Raw genomic sequence first — 24671 nt, 5'->3', positions numbered from 1 at the left:
TTATAATGAGTTTACATCGGTTAATACTACATTAAGATAATTTCTCTTTGTGACTGCTCCCTAGTAGGCTGTTCATTGAGGGCAGGGACTCTGTAACAGAACAATCCAGAACCCATGACACTGCATGGCACAAAGATCTTCAACAAATGTTACTAAGCTCAATGTGGCTGAGGAATAAAACTTACAGAGAGAAGGTACAATCATTGCCTTTGTTTCCAGATTCTGGCTTCTGAATAATGTCAGGCTCCCTTCAGAGTTCACCAGATAGCATCTTAGGAGAACAACAGGACTAGACAGGGTGCAGGTTGAATTGTGCAGTCACATGGGTTAGCACTACACAGGACCTAAGAGTTACTTTTTTTGGCAAGTTCTCAGGTTTTTCACTTCGGAGAAGGCAATGGCACCCCACTCCAGTCCTCTCGCCTGGAAAATCCCATGGGCAGAGAAGCCTGGTGGGCTGCAGTCCATGGGGTCGCTAAGAGTCGGACAGGACTGAGCGACTTCACTTTCACTTTTCACTTTCATGCATTGGAGAAGGAAATAGCAACCCACTCCAGTGTTCTTGCCTGGAGAATCCCAGGGATGGGGGAGCCTGGTGGGCTGCCGTCTATGGGGTCGCACAGAGTTGGATACGACTGAAGCGACTTAGCAGCAGCAGCAGGTTTTTCACTTCAGAGAAACACAGTGGAATCAATTACTGGATCTTTTAGCTATAGCTAAGTCAGGACAGCATGGTATGCTAAATGCAAGCCTGCTGAGTCAGTCTATAGAGCAAGGCATGGCTACCAAATGCAGTCCAAGTCATGAACTCTGTGTGTCTGATTCATCACAAGAGGTGAAATGTCATCAGTTCTAATTTTTGTCAGCCTCTCTCTGAACAGCTCACAGATGTATTACTCATTCTATTCTATGTTTTACTGTACAATGACAACATTATTTTTTTTTCCCAAAACAATTTCAAAGCCTTAGTAGTTTTCACCAGACTTGTGAATGACTAATAATGTTGGCTTCCAAATCACTGATGTATATTTGAATTTTTCATGTCACTTTTTGAGAGGGCATTGTACATTTTCATTAAATGAACTATATTATACATAATTTTCAGGCAATATTACAATCTGCTTTTTTAATTTTAATAAAAGAATTTTACTGTTTCATAACTTTAAGGGAAAATACTCTGCAGGTAGTCCTATAAAATAGAGCAATTTTATGAGTTTCCAAACTGCAAGCTATTTAACAGCCTCCATTTGGTAATTACAAAGATTTATAGCCTTTCCTAGTCTCCCACAAAATTCAGAGCTGATCTGTCCGGTTGACTTACAGACTGACTTAGAGGTCTCCACATTCATTATCTTTGACAGGAAGCTATTAGATTAGGTTAAAGATTTAAGACTAGTATATGTTTGGGAATGGGAGTGAGAGGTTTAAAAGTAATTTATAGGAATATAATGTACTGGTTATTTTCATATTTCATCAAAAAATATTTTAGAAAATGTCACAATACTAGTTGATCACATTGAGATGACAAAATGTTCTGCTTTTGCTTCACTAAGAGAAGGGAGTCATTCATCTCATTTTAGATTCATATTTTCAGCATCACCTGACAGTTTATCATTTATCAAGGAATTAACTTAATACAAAAGTTATAAAAAGGAGATTATCAGGATACTACAGATGTAGATGATGTTATGAGTCTAATAATATCCATATCAGTATGTTGTACAGGCTTTACTATTACACAGAAAACAAGATAGCTGTCCTGGTTACTTTTTTTCCAATATCTCATAATATGTAACTACAAAATTTTATTTTTAAATTCTTCATAAGTCCCTGTTATACAAAAACTTAATTTCATATTATATAAACAATGTATAACATGCACCCTTTAAAAACTATATATAAAATGTGAATTTTTAAAAATCTGGGTGTGTCAAGATTTGTTTTGTGTGTTAAAAATAAATGAGGCAGCTTAGAAACAAACTCACCAGAACAGGTAATGCAGCTTAAGTGAAATGATTCAGTTTAGTTCTAGATTTGCAGTCATATATTTTTAGACTTTTATAATAATACTTAGTTAACAACTTGCATTGTCTAATTATTAATAAGCTAAATTAAGAGAATTTCCCTTTGTTTTACATGTTTAATTCTATTTTATATATATACTGATTTAAATATATACATTTTTACCAATGAGTTTGAAATATTTTCAGAAAATAAACTAATTAAATGAACTTTATTTCTAATTATTGATGTATTTACCACAATTGCTGAACATTTTATCTATACCAAAATTTTTCAGAGTCCTTTCCTTAATATTAATGAATGTAATGTAGCTAGCATGTAGCTAGCATGCAGGGTAATAACAAATTTGCAATAGTATTAATAATATAAATTTTAATTTGCCATTAAAACCAATTTGAAAAAATACATTAATAATGATTAAAGAAACACAATCTTTCTATGGACCTATATTCAATTCAAATGCTGTTCTGCTGTATGCTAAGGCCCTTTGCATATGAATTTCTATTTCCTTCTGCTCTCCAATATACTGTAGGAGATAAGACCAGAACAAAAAGAGTTCCCAACAACAGATAGAAAGGTCACCGTCATAAACAACTCTATGCATAGAAGGAAGATACAAGGAGGCACCTTCTGTTCATAAGAGAATTTTACTTTCAGACATTGTGCTTAGTTGCTCAGTTGTGTCTGACTCCTTGTGACCATGGATTGTAGCCCTCCAGGCTCCTCTGTCCATGGGAATTCTCCAGGCAAGAATACTGGAGTGGGTTGCCATTTCCGTCTCCATCCAAGCATTAGTGCTCCAGTTTATTCACAGGAAAACAAATAAATAAGAGACATGCTTTCTGAGAACATTTAGTTACAGAACTCTGAGAGACAAAAAAAAAAAAAAAAAAAAAAACCCTATACCAAAAGAAAATGAGCATGAAATTTAGGTCACTGCTAAATTAATATTTCCTCTGTGGGTTTTCCTTTACCAATTGCTTTTACACACACTTCATATCTAAGTACTGAGACTAAATGAGTCGAAAATTTTGCTTTCTCATTGATGCTCCATTAGCAGGATTGAACTCTCTTGCACAGGGTCTAAGCTATTTTAAATCAAGGAGGTGGCTGTGGCACCTTTTTACCCAACAATAAATTATTCTGATTTTATTAATTCATGGCTGATGCATTTTTCCCACAATGTCCTTTGACTGCTGTCCCCTGACATGCTGTAACACGTGAAGTTGTATCCAAGGTATTTGTCACTCTACCACTAGCTGTTTTCTAAAATACGTGAACCTAAGGACTCCATGTTCTCTATCCTAAATCAATTTGCCTCAGAGAACTAAAGACTCTGCATATCTTGGCATTCTCCAAACTACTGAAGTGTGTGCTCAATTTGCTGTGCTTTAGTTTCTCTGGTGGTAAAGACTGCAGGAAACCCAGGTTCAACCCCTGAGTTGGGAAGAGCTCCTGGAGAAGGAAATGACAACCCACTTCAGTATACTTGCCCAGGAAATCCCATGGACAGAGGAGCCTGGTGGGCTACGGTTCATGGGATTGCAAAGAATTGGACACGACTGAGTGACTAACACTTTCACCTTTCTCTTTCCGAAATCTTTAATCCTTTCCACAAGTTGTCTCCCATCTGAAACAAGGGAGACCTCTCTTAGGTTCTGGAAGTATAGTCTTTTCTCCTCCTCATCTTCACAGCCAAACTCTGTGAAAATGTAGTCCCCAAATTCCATCTCCATTTGTTCACATCTAATTTACTTCTGAGGCCATACTAATCCAGGATTATCTGTTTTAACACAGAAAAATCCCATAACCCAGGAAAACTTGCAATCTTAGATAAAGTGGGGCAGCTGGTCACCTTTAAACTCCTCTTCTTTTCTCACATTACCTCCACCTCCAATCACTCTTCAAATTGTGAGAGTTAAACCCTTTATCCTGAATTCATTCTTTCCTTTTAATTCTCACAGTCTCCTAGTTCAAATTCTCACCTGCTCACAGCCTACTTTATAAGCCTCCTCAATGAGAATGACTCCCTTAACTCTACTATCAAATCCATCTTTCTAAAAGGCTAATCTGATTGTTACCTGGTTTGCTTGCGTGTGTGTGTGAAAGTCGCTCACTCGTGTCCAACTCTTTGCGATCCCCATGGACTATACTGTCCATGGAATTCTCCAGGCCAGAATACTGGAGTGGGTAGCCTTTCCCGTCTCCAAGGGATCTTCCCAACTCAAGGATCGAACCCAGGTCTCCTGCATTGCGGGTGGATTCTTTACCAGCTGAGCCACCAGGGAAGCCCAAGAATACTGGAGTGGGTAGCCTATCCCTTCTCCAGGAGATCTTCCTGACCCAGGAATCAAACTGGGGTCTCCTGCATTGCAGGTGGATTCTTTACCAACTGAGCTATCAGGGAAGCCATGGTTTGCTTAACATGCTTTAATAGATTCCCTCTGAAAATAATAAAACTTCTATCAGATACTTGGTGATCTTGAGCTTGTCTATCTGTATACACTTGCTTGTGTTTTATTTCCTCTTTCTTAAGCTCTATCAATACATATTATTACTCTCCAAATATGCTTTTATAGCCTCATACCTCTAGAGCTTTGTAAGGTATGCACTGTTCTTTCCTGGAATCCATCTTCTTGAGATTATTTGGTATATCCTACTTACCCTCTAACTCTCAGCACAAGGACAGCCTCCTCTTGGGAGTCATCCACATCCTTCTAGGCAGATAAGAGATCTCCCCGCTTTTCCCCTGTATCTTGTATTTTCTTCCATTTTAATATATACCTCACCACATTAAAATAATCTCTTGGTTCTCCTTCCTTTCTAAGATACAAGGTCCTTAGGGAGAGGTGCTATGCATTTTCCTGGCATATGTATTATACCAGTAGAGTTTCTATCTCAATAAATAATTGCTGCATTAATGTTTAATGAAGCAATTACATTATTTTATATTCCTACTTTTAGGAGGCAGGGTAGATAAAAGCATATAGATAAGATCTTGTAAACAGAAACTTATTATCATTCTTTTATCCTACCTGCCCCTATACAATTTCTTCATAGGTTGTATCTTGCACCTGAAAAGTGACTAAGAGTGACTAGACCTATCAAAATTGGAAAAAAAAAAATGTTAACGATTTGCTTACCGTTCTTGTATCCCAGATGGACAGTGACTTATCGGCAGAGCCTGTGAGAAGAGTGTTGGAGTAAGGAAAAAACTCGATGCTGTTCACAGAATCTGTGTGTCCATACAAGGTATATCTGCATCTTTCACTGCACAGAGAAAAATTAAGAGTTCAAGTTTGCAAAGTGAGCACCTAAATGTTCCTTATTCTTTCTGTACAATGCTAAAAAAGATAATAAATGTTTGAGGCATAGTTTTGTAAGTGGCAAAAATGTACAACGACATTTTAAAGGAGCATTCTACAACCACCTTATATTCCAAGCACTTTACAGAATTAGTAGCATAAAATAAACTAATTACATCCAATTTATAAAATCACTTGGGAAAGCTGTCTTTACACTATTGCATTTATTCTTTATCATGAAATTACTACTTAAAAATTGCTCCCATCACATGAAGTAATATTCTGAGAAAAGAACTGCATGCGTGCTACAATATGTGAAGACCAGATAAACTTCTTTAACTTGCTCAGTTTCTTTCTTTCTTTTTTTTTTTTCCTCAGTGTGGGCTGTATATTAGAATCAACTATTGTGCAGCTTAACCAGCTGATTCAGTTCAGTTCAGTCACTTGGTTGTGCCCGACTCTTTGCGACCCCATGGAGTGCAGCACGCCAGGCTTCCCTGTCCATGGGATTCTCCAGGCATTTGGTTGTGATATTAGAAATGTACCTATGTGCTGTGCTGTGCTTCGTTGCTCAGTCATGTACAACTCTCTGCAACATAGCCTGCCAGGCTCCTCTGTCCATGGAATTCTCCAGGCATTTCTAGTATGATAACCAGCCGGTTAAGCTCTGATCAACTGACTGGTGACTGGCTTGAGCCATTCCACACATGACAGTACAGTGGAGTGGGAAAAATTCTGCAATGGGAGCTGGGAGACTGGATTCCAGTCCTATCTATGACAAGAACCAGTAGGGTTACCATAGAGAAGTTATTCATCTCAGGAACAGTACAGTTCCTTCTTGTGAGACTGAAATTACTTAATTTGAAGCATTGAGAGGTCCAATGTAGCTCCAACAATCTGAGATTTTTGACTAAGGCAGTAAACATAAAAGGGAAAGAAGAAGTCAAACTGAGCATAACATCTAATAACTGTTTGGAATGAAGCTTATTTCACCGGAAATTTTGGCATTTTTGAGAAGCCAGAAAATTTTAAGATTTGTGTGGATACATATGTAAATTACTCAATAGCAATTCCCTTGATTGATACTTTTCATATCAAAGTGCAGTACTGTAGTAATTAATATCAGGAACAAGGAAATAAAATCAATAAATTCATTAATCATGGCCATTTTGTATCAGTTCCCTTATCTCAATATTTCTGAGAGAGGCTGATAATAATTTGATCTTTAAAGTTGATGAAATGTCAGTCTCTACCAGGGGTCCACACACTATGGCCCTTTGGCTAGTTGCCTATTTTTGTAAAGAATGATTTACTGGAACATGTCAATTTGTTTACATATGTCTATTGCTGCTTTCCCCTGACAATAGCAGAGTTGCATAGTTATGAGAGACCATATGGTTCATAAGCCTAAAATATTTAGTATGTGACCTTTCAAAAAGATATTTGGATATTTATAAGTATGCTCAGATTTTATGACATGTTTTTGAGATGGGTGCTAAACTTACAGGATAAATTACTTTATTTTTATAGAATTCTTGTTTTGTGTAGAAATTTTACCTGCTGTTTTCTAATAATTCTAAAAATATCAATATAAAGCATTTTTTGAAAGGCTTACATTCCAAAGTCCATTATAATGAAATAATCATCTTTAACTATTAATTGCTCCAGGTATAGCTCTATAAGAGACAGAGAGAGATTTTACAGCAAAAGGAAAATTATGTGTATATTATATACTGTAGCAAATTATTAAATTATATGAGTTTACCATGAATGAAAACAATTAGGATTAAAGGCATGGTTGAAAGTTGTCAGTGTTTTTTAATTCTGAAATATTGTCTAAAAGGCACTCTCAGATTGAGAAAATATTAAAAATTAAGCATGCTATTTTTAGTTGTATTTCATTTATAGAAAGTATAAGTCAAAAAGGAAATGTTTGTAATTATGACATGTTTATAATTCCTCCCACTTTTACTCACCAACCAAGCTTTTGAAATAAAATTGTCAATCTTACAATGTCAAAAATCAAAACACATATGATCAGCAATCACAAGTCAGTTTTTGTGCCAGTGTTCTCCCAGTGTTCAGTGAATATCTACTTAAATAAATTTTCTGAACTTTTATATATTTTCTTGATTATTTAGTACTTCAAGAGCAATTTTGAATGGTCATAGTATCCTGAGTCATCAATCCTCAAACATTTGTGGATAAATGTTTCACTGTCTCCTATGAGAGACAAAGTCCAAGGCCAGCCTAATCTCTCTTACCGTTCATGCTTAGCTTCCCCTGTGGATGATCTGCTTTTTATGCCCACAGCCCTAATATTCTTTTGCAAACAATGGAATGCAGCATGGCATGGCTTGGTAGCAATTTCCATCTTAGACTTTTGTTCTTCTAGTATAGAGTTATTCCTTTACTATATATTCATATTTTTCTCTTCCATTTATTCTTTTTTTTCCCTTTAGGAACACTAGCTGTTTTATTTTGTTTCATTTTTCTCCTTCATTTAATATTCTTTCTATAAACCTTGTATTATAGAGAGAAATTATATATACATATATATGGATATAAGGATTATAGAGAGAAATACATATACACACACACATATATATATACATATATATATATACACATATATATACATATATATGTAATTACTTTTTTACAACTTAAACATTTTTTAATTATGGTTATTTGTGTGTATGTGAAGAGGGAGCAATCTATAAAACCTTTATGTTTCTGATTTAACTTTTCCCCCAATATTTCCCCCAATATTTTCAACTATTGTCTTATAAAATAATAAAATTCTTTAACTCTTTTGATGTTCTCTTTTATTATATAAAATCAACTTGAAATATAGGATTTCTGTAATTCATTGAAAATATAGAGGACTTTTTGTCTTAATTATTGGTAATTTTACTTAGGTAATTCCTTCTTCACTGTATATTCTTCAGTAGAATTTGGTTTATATTCATTTATTCAATTTTTTCAATTCATCATCAGTTCTGGGTTCGTTTCTTTTATTATGACAATATTATATGGGACAGCCACTTGCTAAAGATTAACAGCAGAAAGAGGGAAATTAGATTTATCTTTCATTTCTAATCAGATTTGCTCCCTTCCAAAAATACTTCTCACTAAATACTACTGGGTTTATCCCTCAAGTTCATCTTTCCTTCACTTTTGCATTTTTTTAAGTATAGATATAGCTTGTTGTCAAACAACTCAAGTCACAGGCTTTATGTTAACTCTAAAGGCTCCGGCCTCCCTCACCACCCTCAGCCTGCCTCACCTCTGGCAGTTTCCTCTATCTTCTTTATCTAACAGTAAAAATGTCTTGTTGGGATTTGTGCCACCATGATAAAGTAACCAGTACAGTACTTTTCTCTCCAAAATAAACAACTATAAAATGACACACATTATATGTGGCTATGATTTTCTGGCACTGAACTAAACACAGAAAAGGAGGGTACCCCTGAGCACAGGGAAATATTTAGGGAGCACCATGACCTCTCTTCTTCTCTTCTCCGAGAAGCCCCAGCAAGGCGGTAGGCATTGGAGCAACTTTGAAGAGATAACCCCTGTCCAAGGGCAAAGGAGAAGCCCCAGCAAGACAGTAGGAGGAGCAAAATTGCCCCACTGAGAATCAAACCCCATACCCGCCAGAGACTCTCAGAAGTCTCAAACAAACCTTGTATGCACCAGGACCCAGAGACCCCACAGAGACTAAGACAGAACTATGTTTGGGTGTCTCCTGCGGAGGTCTGGGTCAGCAGTGGCCTGCTGCAGGGGCAGTGGCTCTGGATGCAGTAGACCTGGGTATGGCATAAGCCCTCTTGGAGGAGGTCACCATGAACCCCACCATAGAGCTGCCATAACTTACACAGGACTGGGGTAACAGACTCTTGGAGGGCACAAACAAAACCTTGTGTGCACCAGGACCCAGGAGAAAGGAGCAATGACCCCAAAAAAAAAAACAAAAACTGACTCAGACTTGCCCGTGAATGTCCAGGGGTCTCTGGCAGAAGCATGGTCAGAGGTGGCATGGTGCAGGGTTGGGGGCACTGAGTGCAGCAGTGCTTGCATGGGACCTGTTGAAGGAGGTCAGCATTATTTTCATTACCTCCAACATAGTTTGGCCTCAGGTCAAATAATAGGGAGGGAACACAGACCCATCCATCAACAGAAAATTGGATTAAATATTTACTGAGCATGGCACTGGCCATCAGAATAAGACCCAGTTTCCCCCTCAGTCAGTCTCTCCCATCAGGAAGCTTCCATAAGCCTTTAACCTTCTCCATCAGAGGGCACACAGAATGAAAACCACAATGACAGAAAACTAACCAATCTGATCACATGGGCAACAGCCTTGACTAACTCAATGAAACTGTGAGCCATGCCATGTAGGGCCACCAAAGATGGACGGGTCATGGTGGAGAGATCTGACAAAACATGGTCTACTGGAGAAGGGAACAGCAAACCACTTCAGTAATCTCACCTTGAGAACCCCATGAACGGTATGAAAAAGCAAAAAAAAAAAAAAAAAAAAAAAAGGAATAGGACACTAAGAGATTAACTCCCCAGGTCGGTAGGTGCCCAATATGCTACTGGAGATCAGTGGAGAACTATCTCCAGAAAGAGTGTAGAGATGGAACCAAAGCAAAAACAACACCCAGCTGTGGATGTGACTAGTGATAGAAGTAAAGTCTGATGCTGTAAAGAGCAATATTGCATAGGAACCTGGAATGTTATGTCCATGAATCAAGGCAAATTGGAAGCGGTCAACTAGGAGATGGTGAGAGTGAACATCGACATTTTAGGAATCAGCAAACTAAAATGGACTGGAATGGGTGAATTTAACTCAGATAACCATTATATCTACTACTGTAGGCAAGAATCCCTTAGAAGAAATGGAGTAGCCATCATAGTCAACAAAAGAATCCAACATTCAGTAATTGGATGCAATCTCAAAAACAACAGAATGATCTCTGTTTGTTTCCAAGGCAAACCATTTAATATCACAGTAATCCAAGTCTATGCCCCAACCAGTAACACAGAAGAAGCTGAATGGTTGTGTGAAGACCTACAAGACCTTCTAGAATTAACACCCAAAAAAGATGTCTTTTATACTATAAGGGACTGGATTGCAAAAGTAGGAAGTCAAGAATTACCTGGAGTAACAGGCAAATTTGGCCTTGGAGTACAGAATGAAGGAGGGCAAATGCTAATAGAGTTTTGCCAAGAGAATGCCCTGATCATAGCAATCATCCTCTTCCAACAACAAAAGAGAAGACTCTACACATGGACATCACCAGATTGTCAATACCAAAATCTGATTATTTAAATTATTTGTAGCAAAAGATGGAGAAGCTCTATACAGTCATAAAAACAAGATGGTGAGCTGACTGTGGCTCAGATCATAAATTCCTTATTGCCAAATTCAGACTTATATTGGAGAAAGTAGGGAAAAACCACTAGATCATTCAGATATGACCTAAGTCAAACCCCTTAAGATTATACAGTGGAAGTGATTAATAGATTCAAGGGATTAGATTTGATAGAGTGCCTGAAGAAGTATGAATGGAGATTCATGACACTGTACGGGAGGCAGGGATCAAGGCCATCCCCAAGAAAGTAATACAAAAAGGGAAAATGGTTATCTGAGGAGGTCTTACAGATAGCCGTGAAAAGAAGGGAAGAGAAATGGGAAGGAGAAAAGGAAAGATATACCCATTTGAATGCAGAATTCCAAAGAATAGCAAGGAGAGATAAGATAGCCTTCCTCAGTGATCAATGCTAAGAAAAAGAGGGAAACAACTGAATGGGAAAGACTAGGGAGCTCTTCAAGAAAATTAGAGATAACAAGGGAACATTTCATGGAAAGATGGGCACAATAAAGGACAGAAATGGTATGGACCTAACAGAAGCAGAAGATATTAAGAAGAGGTGTCAGGAATACACAGAAGAACTATATAAAAAAGATCTTCATGACCAAGAGAATCATGATGGCGTGATCACTCACCTAGAGCCAGTCATCCTGGAACACGAACTCAAGTGGGCCTGAGGAAGCATCACTACGAACAAAGCTAGTGGAGGTGATGGAATAATCCTAAAACATGATGCTGTGAAAGTGCTGCACTCAATATGCCAGCAAATTTGGAAAACAGCTGTGGCCACAGGACTGGAAAAGGTCAGTTTTCATTCTGATCCCAAAGAAAGACACTGCCAAAAATGCTCAAACTAGTGCACAATTACATTCATCTCACATGCTAGCAAAGTAATGCTCAAAATTCTCCAAGCCAGGCTTCAACAGTATGTGAACCGTGAACTTCCAGATGTTCAAGCTAGATTTAGAAAAGGCAGAGGAACCAGAGATCAAATTTCCAACATCCACTGGATCATCGAAAAAGCAAGAAAGTTTCAGAAAAATACCTACTTCTGCTTTATCGACTATGCCAAAACCTTTGACTGTGTGGATCACAACAAACTGTGGAAAATTCTTCAAGGGACTGGAATGCCAGACCACCTGACCTGCATCCTGAGAAATCTATATGCCAGTCAAGAAGCAACAGTTAGAACTGGACATGGAACAGCAGACGGGTTTCAAATTTGGAAAGGAGTACGTCAAGGCTGTTTATTGTCACCCTGCTTATTTAACTTATAGTACATCATGAAAAATGCTGGGCTGGATGAAGGACAAGTTGGAAGCAAGGTTGCTGGGAGAAATATCAATAACCTCAGATATGCAGATGATACCACCCTTATGGCACAAAGTGAAGAACTAAAGAGCCTCTTGATGAAAGTGAAAGAGGAGAGTGAAAAAGTTGGCTTAAAATTCAACATTAAGTAAATGAAGATCATGGCATCTGGTCCCATCACTTCATGGCAAATACATGGGGAAACAATGGAAACAGTGACAGACTTTATTTTCTTGGGCTCCAAAATCACTGCATATGGTGATTACAGCCATGAAATTAAAAGATGCTTGCTCCTTGGAAGAAAAGCTATGACCAACCTAGACAGCATATTAAAAAGCAGAGACATTAGTTTGCCAACAAAGTAGAGAGACTACTAGTCTCCAAGAGACTAGAGGCTTTACTTGCCTCTAGTCAAGGCTATTGTTTTTCCAGTAGTCATGTATGGATGTAAGCGTTGGAGGATAAAGAAAGCTGAGCATTGAAGAATTGATGATTTTGAACTGTGGTGTTGGATAAGACTCTTGAGGAGACTGTTGAGAGTCCCTGGAACAGCAAGAGATCCAACCAGTCTATCCTAAAGGAAATCAGTCCTGAATTTCATTGGTGACTGATGTTGAAGCTGAAACTCCAATACTTTGGTCACCTGATACAAAGAAGTGACTCACTGAAAATACCTGGATGCTGGGAAAGATTGAAGGTGGGAAGAGAAGGGGATGACAGAGGATGAGATACTTGGATGGCATCACCGACTGGATGGACATGAGTTTGAGTATGCTCTGGGAGTTGGTGATGGACAGGGAAGCCTGGCGTGCTGCAGGTCGTGGGACTGCATTAGAATTGGACACGACTGAGCCACGTTACTGAACTCTACTGAATGACCTCACTGACTTTCTGCTTGGAAGCACTTACTGCTATCAAAATAAGAGTAGAACCCTGGTAGAAGTGAAGTCTCACTGAAAGTCAAAGTCTTAGTTGCTCAGAGTCTGACTCTTTGCAATCCCACTAGGCTCCTCTCTCCATGAGTTCTCCAAGCAAGAATTCCAGAGTGGGTAGCCATTCTCTTCTCCAGGAGATTTTTCCCACCCGGGGATCAAACTTGGGTCTCCCTCATTGTGGGAAGATCCTTTATTGTCTGAGCCACCAATGGGGGTAGATGTGAAGTCTCAGAAGAACCGAGAGGAAATGAGAATAATCTGGGCTGCTGGGCTGCCTGGTTCTTGCAGTGAAGGGTACATGAAAAAAGGGAGCTGCATGGCAAATGGCAGCAGTTTGGGAATTTGCCATGAATTGTTGGCCAAGGTCTAGATGACATTTCTACAGTGTAAGAGTCCACAAGCCCTTGAAGATATTTCATGCTGGGTGGTTGAATGCTGTACAGTGATACCAGAGACCAGGTATTATTGGAAGATATTGGACTTTAATCTCATCTAGAGTGGACAGACTCACTGGGTACATCAGACTTTCAGTTGGAACCACAAAAAAGAACCCACCATAGGAGTAAGGGTCAGGTTCACTGCTGCTGCTGCTGCTGCTAAGTCGCTTCATTCATGTCCGATTCTGTGCGACCACAGAAATGGCAGCCCACCAGGCTCCCCCGTCCCTGGGATTCTCAGGAAAGAACACTGGAGTGGGTTGCCATTTCCTTCTCCAATGCATGAAAGTGAAAAGTGAAAGTGAAGTTGTTCTGTCGTGTTCGACTCCTAGCGACCCCATGGACTGCAGCCTACCAGGCTTCTCCGTCCATGGGATTTTCCAGGCAAGAGTACTAATGGAAGTTAAAAACCAAAGTAGACTTGTTTTGACCAAGAATAAAACTAAGCCTGAAAGGCAAAAATGATATGTCTATAATTAAATAGATTGCTGGAACAGAACTTATATAGAAAGACCAATATAGACTCCTTAAAATTTGTTACTAATGATATCCAGCATTTGATTTAAAAAAATAGTACACATGTAAAGAGGTGGAAAAGGTATAAACAAGAAAAAAATGCAGTATTAGAAACAGACTCAACTTTTTAATCAAACACCAAGATTTCAACCGTATATCATAATCACAGGTAAGGATTTAAAGAAACTGCTAAATGGGTCTACAAAGACAGAATGTCAGAGAATAAATAGAAACTATAAAAAAAACAATTGATAAGTATAACATGTGAAATAAAGTTCATTGCATGAGCAAAAAGCACATCGAATACTGCAGGAATAAAAGGATTGGTGGACTTGAATAAGATAAATAGAACTTACAGAAATAGAAAGAAAACATATTGAAGAACCATTGACAGAACCTCAGTCATCAGTGGGGATAATCACATGGTCTAACAGAAATAATTGGGTTTCTGGAGGTCGTGGAGAGCGTAGAAAAGGAAAGAAAGAGAAAAGGGTTAGAACAATTTTGAAAGAACAATTGCTCAAGTGCTCCCCAATTTGATGAGAAATGCCAATATACAGATCATACTAGCTCAGGAAAATCCAAACATAATTAATAACAGACAGAACACACCTAAGCATATCATATTAAAACTGCTAAAAGCAAAATATAAAACAAAAATCTGAAAGTCACAATCAATGAAAGAAACATAACACGTAGGTAACAATGGTGCAATGACAATTGACTTCTCAATAGAAACAATAGAATATAACAGAACAACTTTTTTAAGGGCTGAATTGAATTATTTAAAATTCAATAATCAGTTAAAATACCTTCAATAAGGAAGATGAAATAACTTTTCAAATAAATCACCAGCAGATCTTTCCTATAAGAGATGCTGAAGAGAAGGTATTCAGACTGAATGGAAAGGACAACAGATGGAAATATCCATATATAGAAAAGAATGACATCATCTAAAATGATAACTATTTGGGTAAATGGAAAAACACCTTTTTTTTTTTAAATTTTTAAAAGACAACTGGTTAAAGATACCATCATTGTACTAGATAGTGTCTTAAGTATGTAGAAGTAAACTAAAAGATAGCAAAATCACAAGGACCAGGGTAAATACAGAATTACATTGTTTTAAGGTATTCAGATGAAGTAGTACCATATTGCCTCATTAGACTGTGACTAAAAATAATGAATTGTTGACTTCTGCAACAATATACTTTAATAGCAATAATACCAAATGAAAGAATTCAGGTAAATATGCCTATGTATTATATAGTTGAATTCATATGAAGTTCAGGAACAGACACTCTATGGTTAGAAAGAAGACACCATTTGCTGTGGGGAATGGGCTTTTATTAGATGAACTGGGAAATTATCTGTGGTTACAGAAATGGCCTACAGCTTCAACAGCTTAAAAGGTATATATATTTATCAAAATTCATCTATAATAATTGAACACTTCAGTGTTAAGTTCCACTGTGTATATCACCTCAACCAAACAATTAAAAGTAAATATCACTTGTGAGAATACTTTTTCCTTCTGCCTTCACTATCCTGATATGTGCGACACAATAAATACTAAATATATATTTCTGTGAATAGTTGAGTATTTATAGTGATTCTATCCTCTTATTAAGGCTCCACACATGTATGTGTCAAGTACATGCACCTTCATAGATGGACAAAGTATCTATAATATTTGGAATAGCTATACCAGTAATATATATATATATATATTTGTTCTCTAAAGGCATGCATTACATAGCTACCAGGAAGTCTTATGTCTAATTAAAAAGGAAATAAAAAGGAACGGAAATATAAAGAAATAGATACAAATCACAAAAAATTAACAGAAAAACACATGAGAGAAAATAAAACAATACTGATAATTACATTAAAAAGATGATCTGTGGACAGCATCAGCAAAATAATAAAGATGGCATTTCTAACCTCTTATGAACTATCATGGAAAGGTAGTTTCACTTGTGACAAAATTAAGCATTGCTATTTGCAAGTAGCTCATTAGCAGTAACTTTTTAAAAGGCTGTATTTATTAAATATAATAAACATGAATAAAATTATTATTTTTTAATTGAAGCATTCCAACCTATAAACAATTATGCTCTTACATTAATTTTTTGTACACACAAAATTTGCCAAAACACTAAAATGTCTAATACTGCACAATTTGGCAGTATTTTTAAGGCAAAGGTAACAGTGTCATATATGATTATATCCATTTCATCACAGGGAATATCTAACAAATACACACAGAAAACGTGTGATTTAGTAATGTATATCCTTACATACTATGTGCGCTACTAGTAAAACACTGTGCACATTGACAGTTGATATTTAGGCTTTGTCTGCTGTCATTAAAACCCAATTTAATTATCTGGGAGTATATTCAGTTATGGTGGTAGGATAGAGGGAGAGGTTCCTCAATGATATATTCTAGTGCACAGAGTTTCCCAAATAAAAGAAAAAGCTGGGTCTTCACATAGCTTAAAGGAAGAAAGAACTGCTCAAGGGGGAAAGAAATCTGCTTACAAATCACTGGGTTTAGGTATGGGGCATTCCAGGCAGACAGATGGCAAGAGCAGGCTTGAGAGAGATTAATTAGCTGCCAGAGAAGGAAGTCCCATTCAGAATTCTTTGCAGGTGAAAATGGACTAAAGTGACAGAGCATGACTGCACCACAAGGGATGGAAATGATTTGCACATTTCCATCAAAAACGTAAACACTGAAGCCTGATGCAATTTTCTCTCCATTGCTCTGTCTTCTATTTTCCTAACATTTTTGTAGAGAGAAGTTAGTTAACACGAAAAAGCTCTTTATCAACTACCTCCTATTTTTACTTTACTTCCCCTTTTTTCTTCTGTTGTTGTCCGTTGCGCTCCTTGATTTAATTTATTATTCTGGGAACCAAAGGATGGCTATTTTTCTCAACTATGAACTTGTTAAAAAATAGTTATCCACTCTTCTAGAGCAGATGCATTTTCATCTAAAATGTATTTCCAACTTGTAACTTGTAAGAGGACATTGTTTTAACACACAGTACACACACAGTAGCCCTTCGTGAGGTATTAAATTTTAAAGATTCTATTTCCTTGGTGTATTTGTTATAACACTATTAATATTGGATACGAAACTGTATTTTTGAAACTTCAAGCTTGTATGAACTTTTATATCAACAAAATATGGTTAATGCAATTACAGAACATTTGCAAAAGAGCAGCAATATGTATTTAAGTGAAATGAAGAGAAGGGTAAAAGATATCTATCCTTGTTTAGGAAAAAATACTGGAATTCATTATCTTATTAACCCTTAGTAAGACCTAAATTTTATTTATATTTTACGCTACAGATTTATTTTTAAAAATTAGTAGTTAATTCTGGAAAATCTTTTGCTTTAGAGAGAGCTGAAATTAATAGCAAGAATATTTACATTCTCATTTTGTTTTATGTCGCGTTTCATCATTTTTCCTTGTGTCATCTCCTGTTCTCTCTTTTTGTCTCTAATTCTCTAAAAGGGGAACCCATATCCCTACATTTTTTTTTTCACTTTGTACTTAAATTATAAAGTCTCTCTTATTTTCTTAATTCTTTTACAATATGTATTAAAAAACCACCCCAATATTATGGCCCAAGACTTTAACTGTTGCTGTTGATAGTCCCTAACTCCTGACTTTTTGCGACCCCTTGGACAGTAACCTGCCAGTCTCCTTTGTCCATGGGATTCTGCAGGCAAGAATACTGGAGAGGGTTTCCATTTCCTTTTCCAGGGGATCTTCTGAACCCAGGGATTGACAGGCAAATTCTTTACCAGTGAGCCACCTGGGAAGCCCCAGGCTTTAATTGTTGTTTATTCACTAAATTGTGTCTGACTCTTTTGCAACCCCATGGACTGTGGGAAGATTGTTTTCTGATCCTACCTCTCTGCTCTTTTTTTTTTAATTTTTATTACAGTAGCTGATTTCCAATGTTGTGTTACTTTCTGCTGTGCAGCAAATTGACCGAGTCAATTATGTTCACATATTATACACACACACACACATACATATTCTTTTTTAGATTTTTCTCATATAGGTCATTACAGAGTATTGACTAGTGCTCCCTTTGTTCTACAACAGGTTCTTACTAGTTATCTATTTAATACATAGTAATGTGTATATGTCTTTTCATACTGTCATGGGGTTCTCACGGCAAGAATACTGGAGTGGGTTGCATTTTCTCCTCCAATGTATATGTTAATCCTAATCTCCTAATTTATGTGCCCCCCCCTTTCCCCTCTGGTAACCATAAATTTGTTTTCTACATCTGTGACTCTATTTATGTTTTATAAGTAAAAGACCTGGATTTTAAATATCATTTGTATAACTGAACGAACATACAACGATAATATTTATCATGAGGCTTATCTGAGATAAACATCATTTATGACAATAAATATATGAACTGAGAACTATCTCCAAATGGCAATAAAATTCTACTCTACCAATGTAAAAGGCAGATTTTCCAGCACCCTCAAATACCTGAAATATAATCAGGATTTGGAGAATAAAAGAAAAAAGGTGTATAAATAAAATAACCATAATTGAGTTAAGGACTTGCTTAGAGTACCCTCAAGTCCTTACTCAGATTGTTAAACAGTCAACTGAATTGTTTTTGCAAAGGATGCGAGTGCAGGGAGAAATTTAAGAGGCTGGAGCACTGTTCACTGATAACAATGAGGGAAACATGGATACTTGGCAATAAATGGCAGCAAACTGAATAATGGGAAAAAACAAAATAAAAAGACCAAATATTGAAACGGCAACCTAGGACAAATGAATAAAGACAAAAGCAAATAACTCTTTATATATCAACAGTTTCTACACTTAACACTATAGTTTAAGTTGGGACATATTGAGCATTTACTCTTCTAAGTAATTTGCACACCATAACACTGGGAATACTGCGATTTGTAGTTGGCCCTAAATAGTCAAAGATTCCATAGTCAAAAAATCATAGAGACAAATTAAGGAAACAATTCCATTTACCACTACAATAAAATGAGTAAGATTCATAGGAATAAACCTGCCTAGGGCTCCCTGGTAGCTCAGCTCAGATGGTAAAGAATCCATCTACAATGCAGGAGGCCTGGGTTTGATCCCTGGGTTAGGAAGATCCCTTGGAGGAGGCATGGCAACCCACTCCATATTCTTGCCTCAAGAATCTCCATGGACTGAGTTGCCTGGTGAGCTATAGTCCATGGAGTTACAAAGAGTCGTACACGACTTGAGCAACTAGCACAGCACAGCACAGGGATACAAAAGATCTGCATACAGAAAACTATAAGACACTAATGAAAGAAATCAAAGATGACACAAACGGAGAAATACATCATGTCCCTGTTTGCTTGCTACTATTTAGTCACTCAGTCTTGTCCAACTCTTTGTGACCCCATGGACTGTAGTCTGCCAGGCTCTCTGTCCATGGGATTTCCCAGTCGAGAATACTGGAATGGGTTGCCATTTCCTTCCCCTCGGGACTTTCTGAACCCCAGGATCAAAACTGCATCTCCACATCTCCTGTACTGCAGGCAGATTCTTTACCACCAACTATACTATACTACCCAAAGCAATCTACAGATTCAATGCAATCCCTATCAAATTACCAATGGCATTTTTCACAGAACTAGAACAAAACATTTTACAATTTGTATGGAAACACAGAAGACCTCAAATAGTCAAAACAATCAAGAAAGAAAAATGCAGCTGGAAGAATCAAACTTTTTGACTTCAGACTACACTACAAAGTTATAGTCATCAAGACAGTATGGTACTGAAATAAAAACAAAAGTACATTAAATAGATCAATGGAACAAGATAGCACAGAGATCACCCATGCATCTATGAGCACTTTTTCTTTGACAAAGGGGGCGAGAATATACAATGGAGAAAAGACAGTCTCTTCAAGAAGTGGTGCTGGGAAATCTGGACAGGTACATGTAAAACAATGAAATTAGAACACTTCCTGACACCATACACAAATAAATGCAAAATAGATGAAAGATCTCTATGTAAAGCCAGAAACTATAAAACTCATAGTGGAAAACATAGGCAGAACACTCTTTGACATAAATCACAGCAAGATTCTCTTTGACCCACCTCCTAGAGTAATGGAAATAAAAACAAAAGCAAATGGGATGTAATTAAACTTAAAAGCTTCAGCACAGTAAAGGAAACTATAGACAAAATAAGACAACCTTTAGAATGGGAGAAAATAAATGCAAATGAAACAACTGACAAAGGAGCAGCTCATGCAGCTCAATACGAGGAAAGCAAACAATCCAATCAAAAAATGGGCAGAAGACCTAAGCAGGCATTTTTCCAAAGAAGACTTACAATGGTCATCAAACACGTGAAAAGATGCTCAATTAGAGAAATGCAAATCAAAACTACAATGAGGTATTACCTCACACTGGTCAGAATATGTGTGTGCTAAGTCACTTTAGTCATGTCTGACTCTTTGCAATGTTATGGACTATATAGCCCACCAGACTCCTCTGTCCATGGGATTTTCTAGACAAGAATATTGGATGAGTATTCTTCTCTAGGGAATCTTCCTGACCCAGAGATTGAACCCACATCTCTTATGTCTTCTGCACTGGCAGGAAGGCTTTTTACCACTAGTACCACCTGGGAAGCCCATTGGTCAGAATGGCCATTATTAAAAATTCTGCAAACAATAAATACCGGAGAAGGTGTGGTGAAAAGGGAATCCTCTTGCACTGTTGGTAGAAATGTAAATTGATATAGCCATTATGAAGAACAGTGTGGAGATTCTTTAAAAAACTAGAAATAAAATTACAATATGACCCAGAATTCCCACTACTGGGCATATACCCTGAGAAAATCATAACTGAAAAAGATACATGTACCCCAATGTTTGTTGCAGTGCTATTTACAATAGCCAGGACATGGAAGCAACTTAGATGTCCATCAACAGGTGAATACATGAAGAAGCTGTGGCACATATATACAATGGAGTATTACTCAGGCATAAAAAGGACAAATTTGAGTCAATTCCAGTGAGGTGGATGAACCTAGAGCCTGTGATAGAGTCAAGTTAGTCAGAAAGAGAAAAACAAGTATCATAATGTAATGCATGTACATGGAGTCTAGAAAAATGGTACTGATAAGCCTATTTGTAGGGGAGGAATAGAGACTCAGACATAGAGAACATACTTATGGACACAATGGGAGAAGAAGGTGTGACCAATTGATAAAGTAGCATGAAAATATATACATTACCATGTGTAAAACAGATAAGAGAATGGGAAGTTGCTGTATAACACAGGGAGCTCAACTTGGTGCTCTGTGACAACCCAGAAGAGTGGGATGGGATAAAAGCTGGGAAGGAGGTTCAAGAGGGAAGGGAGATATGAACACTTAATGACTGATACATGTTGTTATATGGCAGAAACCACACAACATTGTAAAGCAATTATCCTCCAGTTAAAATTAAACTAAAAATAAATATAAAAGAGAAGGATATATTTGAAAATATTTAAAAAAAAAGATTCCATATTTGCAAACTGCCTGCTTGCAAATTTGTATTTACCATCCCCAAATCAACACTCTGCATGCATGTGCACATATGGGAATGCAAAATAACAACAAAATTGAGTCATGTGACATGCACATTTCCAACTGAGCTCCAAACAAGCCATGCTCTGTCTTATTGTTTTGTCTCTCATACTTCATACAGTGTTCTTTTTGCGGTCTGTTTAGTATTGTTACCTTTTTTGCATTTTTGTGGTAATTTCAGTGATTTTGCTGTTTTAAATGGCTCCTGAGTCCAGTCTTCCTACAGTTAGATCAGTTTTTAAAAGAACTCTGGCTTCTAAAAATTGTAACTAAAACTATCAAATGTCTTGTTTTTTATGTAAAACAAAAAAGGTCAAAAGGATTGTTTTGAAGCACATCTTTCTTTGAAAAGAGATTTTTTTTCCTTAAAAAGGGATAAAAATTAGCTTTAAAGATGATTGTGATGAACTTCCTTATCAACTGTAAGTTGATCAACAGATGTAACATTAAATAATTTAAACCCAAAATCTACTTCTGAAATCATATATTTAAACATCTTTCTCCAAAATATGTAAGTATAATATGATCAAAAATAGCCACATTGAAACTTTGAGTCTTACACCCTTTTTCCTTTCCATGTCAATCCTCCAAAAGAGAACTTAGAAGCCAAATATCAGGAATGGGAAAAGACAGTAGCTTTAACCACAGAAGCATGGCTACAGGAGAGGAGGGATTCCAGCAAGCACAGCAGTAAGGAGAGAAAGCAGGGCTGAACGAGGGGGAAAGTCCTTAGATCATCCAGGCACTGGGTTGTTTGAGAAAAGAGACTTCAGTCAAGTTGTTTCCTCTTACTCAGAGCTTTCATTCAAAACTCAGTGTCTTCTGATCATCAGTCAGTCAGTTCAGTCACTCAGTCGTATCCAGCTCTTTGCAACCCCACGGACTGTAGTACAACAGGCTTCCCTGTCCATCCTGTTTATTTCCTTCCAAGCCAATCACTAGGTGAAATTAACTTGATTACTTATGTCATTGTTCCCTCTCAAACCCAACAGTCAGTTCTGCCTAGAGTTGCACACTCCCTGAAGACTCTGCCCTTATCTGTCATGTCCTATACATAGTGGATCCAGAGTAGGTATTCAATGTGCTGTGCTTAGTTGCTCAGTCTTCGTGATCCCATGGACTATAGCCCACAAGGCTCCTCTGTCCATGGGGATTCTGTAGGCACGAATGCTGGAGTGAGTAGCCTGTCCCTTCTCCAAGGGATCTTCCCAACCCAAGGATCAAACTCAATTCTCCTGCGTTGCAGGCAGATTCTTCACCAGCTGAGCTACTTATTATTAACGAAACTACAAATTTTCATTTTCTGTGAAGAGACACCATTACTTCCCAGCACTTAACCCTCAATCCAATAACATTTTCTTTGGACTTAGTCTTCAAATATTGAATATATTGTTTTAAAATAAACTTAGCTTTATGTGGATTTCAATCAGCCACAAAGGAAAAGATTATATGATCAACATAAATGATCTAATAATTAATTCCCCATGAAGGAGCTTCAGAAACTGCCAGTATTTTAGTTTTCGTTTCTCATCCAAAAGCAGAATTTAGTTAGCTTAAACTTCTGACCTTAATTCATAAGCTTACTCTTAGGAATGAAATCTTCTTAAAAATATTAACTTGAAAAATTCTATGTTACCATCCTTGATGGTATCAATGTGAGTCAGTTTGATACATTTTTCCACTGTTACTTTAAAACGTATATAAAAATGAGGATTTTTAGATATTTGAATTGGGATAGAACCACTGGTAAAGAAAATATAAGAAAATATTTTAAGCCTTCCAGGGAAACTTTAGCTGTGCCATATGTATTATTTGTGGCAAAGAGAGAGATGTTAGCAGTTGTGAAGAGTCTTTTCTAGGCTGTGAGCTTGAGTACCTCTGTGACCCTCTCAAACCCTGGATGTGCTTTCCCTGACACCCTTAGGCTTCCTTGAGGCTTTTCTGGACCCCTCCCTCCATGAAAAGCCACCTGAAAATAACCTATGCCACACATCAAATCCCTTAGATTTTCTTTGTTTCTAAAACATATTTACACTTTGGAATGTAAATGGAAAAGGGTATTTCCACTTCATAATTTTTGGGTCAGGCAGGCTTGGTGAGCAACTAGCTAATTTAATAAATTAATCTGTGAGAATGAAATGAGAAGTCCTCCTTAAATTAGTATCCTCCCTCCCATTTCTCTGGGGCCCATTTCACCCAAGTATATTTGTTAATCATTACCTTTTAAATATTGTAATAAATATGATATAAAACCATAATAAAGCCATTTATTTATTCTTCTTACAAAAGAAGTAATTCTAATTGTAGGAATATTAGTCCATACAAGAAAACAAAGAAATAAGATAGGAAGCTGGTGGCAAAATAAATATTCGGGGTCATGCAGGACCTTGTAATAACCTTTACATTATATGATTAAGTCACTTGTCTGTGTCTGGATCTCTTCTTGATTATGTAAATAACTTTGTTCTATGGATACCTTTAAACAAGATATATCCATTTTATTTCCTATATAGTACAACTGTAATACAGAGAACAAAATTTGGATAAAGGGCATTAAAAGCAGCCATGAATATGTAAGCAAGTCAGTCAGATTGGTCTCTGATTCAGTGAACAGAAATACTTTAATAGTAATATTAATAATAGTAATTATTTTCTACTTGCACCTTAGTCTTCTAAACAACTTAAAAATTACTATCTCTCTCTGAAATATCTATCTAAATAATAGTTGGATTACAACAGACATATGACTTCTAAAAGGGTCTCATTTTTTTTCTGTAACAAATTAACAAAACTCTGATCATTGTGTTCATCAGAAGATACAATAGACCAGTTAGACCTAATTGATATCTATAGGACATTTCACTCCAAAACAATGAATTTCACCTTTTTCTCAAGTACACACGTAACCTTCTCCAGGATAGATCACATCCTGGGCCATAAATCGAGCCTTGGTAAATTCAAAAAAACTGAAATCATTCCAAGCATCTTTTCTGACCACAATGCAGTTAGATTAGATCTCAATTACAGAAGAAAAACTATTAAAAATTCCAACATATGGAGGCTGAACAACACACTGCTGAATAACCAACAAATCACAGAAGAAATCAAAAAAGAAATAAAAATACGCATAGA

At 36.9% G+C, this 24671-nt stretch overlaps 1 protein-coding gene across 1 annotated transcript in view; it reads right to left on the bottom strand.

Moving 5' to 3' along the window:
* Window positions 1-5126: 5126 nt before the first annotated feature.
* LOC105003852 (sperm-associated antigen 16 protein-like) overlaps window positions 5127-24671 on the bottom strand; it is a 517190-nt gene continuing 497645 nt past the window's right edge. The window contains exon 5 of the mRNA XM_010861284.1: window positions 5127-5292. Coding sequence (XP_010859586.1) covers window positions 5127-5292 — 166 coding nt within the window. The remainder of the gene's footprint in view (window positions 5293-24671) is intronic.

The sequence above is a fragment of the Bison bison genome, unplaced genomic scaffold, assembly GCF_000754665.1.
Source record: "Bison bison bison isolate TAMUID 2011002044 unplaced genomic scaffold, Bison_UMD1.0 scf7180017864471, whole genome shotgun sequence".
NCBI classification, from domain to species: domain Eukaryota; kingdom Metazoa; phylum Chordata; class Mammalia; order Artiodactyla; family Bovidae; genus Bison; species Bison bison.
Note: the sequence above shows the minus strand (reverse complement) of the source record. Positions and strands in the feature narration are given on the sequence as shown.